Genomic DNA, 4,066 nt, shown 5'->3' on the forward strand with positions numbered 1-4,066 from the left:
ATTCTTAAATTTTTTAACAATAAGAATGCGGCGATTTGCGAAGGGGCGACAAAAAGATTTACGGCAAAAGCAATCATTCAACAAAATTTACAAAGTATTTAAAAGCGTTATAAAAGCAATGGCGAAAAGGTTACTTATATATAGAAATAACAGGAAAGTGCATTACAGAGGGCTGTAAAGGCTAGGTAAAAATTAAAGTTACACTATTCATTATTTCTTTCTTCTTCTCCTGTTTCTTCTTCCTCCTCTTCAGTTGCGGTCCAAAAGTGTTGGTCAATCAAAGGAGGATCATCAGGACCAACCAGTCCTTCAGCGGTGATTTCTTTCATTATTCCCATGGCGCTAAAATCAAAATCCGGGAACAAGTGTTGAGCCTAGTCCTTGGCGAGGTAAAAGCCGCGCTCGCGATTGTCATAGGCAATATCAGCGGCTTGTTCCCTCGCCTCAGCGGCTTTGGCTTTCTCCACCGACAGCTCGCTCTCTAGCTCTTTGATCCTCGCAAGATGGGAAGTAATCTCAGCATCTCTCGCGGCGAGGGCTGCCCCATGAGCCTCGTCCGCCTTCTTGATCTCTTCAGAAGTAGCTCGCATCACCGCCTCCAGATCTGCCTTCGCCGAAGCCAGAGACTCAGCAGACTTCTCCTCCTGCTCCGCCAGCGCCTTCTTCGCTGACTCCAGTTCAGCGCCCAATATTTCAAGCTCTGACTCCTTGGCAGCCAGCGCCTCGCCTTTGGTGGCCAGGTCCTTCTCTACTTGATCTTTTTGCTTTTTGCAAGCTTGGAGGCTTGCATCAAGGCCGTCCGCCTCCTCCTTCATCAGCTTCAGATGGTCTTCCAGCTCGCCGATCCTGTTCCCCGCCGCGCCAATCAACTTGTCGGCATGAACCTTTTCCTTTCCCGCTTGATCGAACAGTTTGTCGAAGCGCTTTTTCCAAGCAGCAGCGGCTTCTTGGTGCTGGGCACTCTCAGCCTTCAACCGTTTAGTTTCAGCAGCGGCGGCGTTGAAATTGTCAAACGCGTGGGCAAAGATACACCCAGCGCGTAGAAGACAAGCAAGGGTCTCCTCCTTGGTCTCATTAATACCCTGGCTCAAAACTTCTTTTTCTATGGCGTCACGGTTGAGGCCGGTAAGCAAGAACTCTGAAGGTTCAATGGCGTTGGGAAGCATGTTGTAGTAGCTAGAGTAGCCGCCCTTGTTGCCAGGAGCTTGCTCGATCCGGGCTGCTTCGAAGGTAGGGGCGGCATCAGGAGGGGGTCTTTCTTCTTGACGAGGCGGGGGAGACATGGAACGCCCATCATTCGTTGGAGGCGGGCTAGGAGGTGCGACTTGGCGAGGGGGAGACTTGGGGGTTTCTTTTTCTCTTTCTCTTTCTTTCTCCCCAGTGGAAGCATTGGAGAACGCGGCAGCGGTTGTGGCGTTGATGGCGGCAAGCTTCTCAACAGCTGAGGGTTGAGAAGTGTTGGTGGTTGTGCCAGCAGTTGATGACTGGTCAGCAGTTGCGGTTGTGGCGCCTATAGTGGTGGACTTAGAGGCGACACCGGTGGCTGTACCAGCGGTAGCGGAATTGGGAGCCGTGACAGTGGCAGACTTGGTGGCCGTGGCGGCGGAAGCTTTGGCGGCAGGGAGTTGGCTCGTCCCGCCAGTCGGAGACTGGGAGCTTGCAATGGTAGCAGTGGCGGCAACATTCTTGCCTTTGGACACAGCGACAGCGGTGGGTTGAACGCCGGGGTTGGAGGAGCCGGCGACTGCAGACCCCGGGGCGACGGAGGAGACTTTGACTAATCTCCTCCTCTTAGGGGCTTGAGCGCCCTCGGATTGGCTCTCAGCACCTCCCCGTTTTTTCCCGTCGCCCTCAGCGTTGAACTTTGGAGAGAAACGGGCCATTTTCCTCTCGCGGGCTTTCAGGAGCTCGGCGTTGGTGAAGTTCATATCTTCTGCAACAATAAATAAAAAAAAAGGGGTCAGTAGCAACATAAGGGGTAAGAAAGAAAATGATGATGAAAAAATGAAAGAGAAATGGCGATGATAAAAATAAACTATAAATGACCTAAGTATTTGGGTGTCCTTGAGAGGCGAGCGCCCTCAAGGACTGTTGCGCAGTCAAGAATAGGAAGCGGGGCGAGGAGATTCAAAAAGGCTTTGTCGTTGACAGACAAAGATTCTTCTGAAGGGTCGGTAATCCCATTGGGCTTCTCCGTCCAGTAGAGGGGAAAAAGGGCAGTCCCGTCCCTAAGGGCAGTCTCAGGATAGGCGGGGTGAACCGCCACGCGAAAGTATCTCCGGGCGAAGGAGGACTTTGCGTTACTCTTGTGAGGGTTCAAGCACTTACGGCCGGCTCGGGCCTTTAAAGAGATCCATCCTCTATTTTTGATAGACTTGGAGTCAACATCGTAAAGGTAGAAGAAGCTGGTAGGAGATGGGGCGGTGCCAACAGCGGCGCACAAGATCTCGAAGCACCGGATGAAGGCCCAGGTGTTGGGGTGGAGTTGACAAGGAGCCGCGTTGATATCACGGAGAACGGTTTGAACGAAGGGCGAAAAGGGAAGCTTGACTCCAAGCTCGCCAAACATATACTCATATGCAAAGAAAAAATGGGATCTCTTCACATCGCCGTCGATCCTATGAAGCCAGGGGCGGTCCTCAGTGCTGCAGGGCCAAATCCTGAGTTTGTCGTTTATTTCATCATCGTCAGACAAACCGCCAAGGTTACTCACGAATTCCACGATAAGCTCCCTATCCTGGAGAACGGAGGGTTGGTCTATAGCTTCGTGGGAGGGTGCTCTCTGGACTGGAAGGGGCAGGGTCACGAAAGTTCTCAATCGGTAATGGGGGATTTCCGGGACCTCTAGACGGAGGCCGCCGGCTGCGGTAGAGTCAGGGTTATTCTCAGAAGAAGAAGATGTGTGATTAAGGGAGTTAGGGTTTGAAGCCTTCTTTGACAATTAAATGAGGAAAAGGAAAAGACAAGTAGAGATAAGATGCAGAGATAAGGGAACGAGGACTCACCGGGTAAGGATGTCAAGAGTGGGTAGCGGAAAGGGTGAAAGGCGACGGCACCAGAGCGGAAGTTGGAAGAGGGAGCTTGGTAAGCGATAAGAGAAGTAAAGAGAGGTTTCGGAAAGGGATGATTGTAGGGAAAAAGGGTTTTATAGGCAAAGGGAGGGAGTTGGAAGGGTGACGCGTGGTGGACGCGTGTGGAAGGTTGGAAGTCATTATGGCTTTTGGGAAGTGGGACGCGTGTGATGGGGAGTTACTGCGCATGATTGGACAGTTATGAGAAGTGAGGTGACGGTTGGGAAGAAAGGGGAAACTGACGTAACTGACGTATCACATGGAGCAGTTAGAGATTTGGAAGGTTTTTGAAATAAGGGAAAGCGCGAAAGGCCTCGCCACCATGAAATCCAAACGCCTCGCCACCATGAAGACTAAACGCCATCGCCTAACAAGCGATGTCGCCAATGAAGTTTAGCCGCTTGCCAAGGGCATCGCCAGCCAACGCTTGGATGATCAGTACATGATTAACGCCTGCCACCTAGCCCGCCGACGAAAGACGCTCGCCTACTCCAACTAATCGTCAGTACAAAGCGATCTTTCCCGCCGCCTGCGGACTTGTGGACTTGTCGGTTTGGGTTGCTCGCCAAGACCAGTGGACTGGGCGACTAAAGATGCTTGTTTCCTTTCGCTTACGCCATGTCGGCGACGTAGTTTTCTTCTTTTTTCCCTCAAGCCTTGTTGGCAGCTTAGATTCCTGCACACCATAGGATGCATGTAAGAGCATTTAAAAGACACATTTAGCTCTCATACTTCGAGCTCGGTGTCTTGTGGACTAGTGGACTGGGCGAGCCCCTAGAGGGGCGACGCCCAGGGTTCAGCCCGCCCAAGGGCGAGAGCCTGACCTTAAGTTGGGCCTCAACTTCAGAGGCTCAATTGGCCCAATAGGTAGTGCCCAAGCTCTATAAATAGGAGGTAGTTACCAATTGTAAGGGACTTGGGAGCTCATTTGATCAAACAACACATGAAACTCAACACACTCTCTCTCATTCTCTTTCTCCCTCTAACACATTCTT

At 51.6% G+C, this 4,066-nt stretch overlaps 1 protein-coding gene across 1 annotated transcript; it reads right to left on the reverse strand.

Annotated features, from left to right (window-relative positions):
- Window positions 1–374: 374 nt before the first annotated feature.
- LOC130744389 (uncharacterized) lies at window positions 375–1,883 on the reverse strand. The gene is made up of 2 exons (XM_057596579.1): window positions 1,550–1,883; window positions 375–1,102 (listed from the first exon to the last, which is right to left on the reverse strand). Exons 1-2 carry the CDS (start codon window positions 1,881–1,883, stop codon window positions 375–377), a joined length of 1,062 nt encoding a protein of 353 aa, XP_057452562.1.
- Between the last annotated feature and the right edge of the window lie 2,183 nt (window positions 1,884–4,066).

The sequence above is a fragment of the Lotus japonicus genome, chromosome 3 (assembly GCF_012489685.1).
Source record: "Lotus japonicus ecotype B-129 chromosome 3, LjGifu_v1.2".
Taxonomy (NCBI): Eukaryota; Viridiplantae; Streptophyta; class Magnoliopsida; order Fabales; family Fabaceae; genus Lotus; species Lotus japonicus.

Coding starts and splice junctions, on each gene's coding strand:
- LOC130744389 (XM_057596579.1), bottom strand. CDS start 1,883: ATGGCCCGTTTCTCTCCAAAGTTCAACGCTGAGGGCGACGGGAAAAAA. Junction 1,103..1,549: donor TCCCAATTCCGCTACCGCTG/GTACAGCCACCG, acceptor GTGACGCCATAG/AAAAAGAAGTTTTGAGCCAG.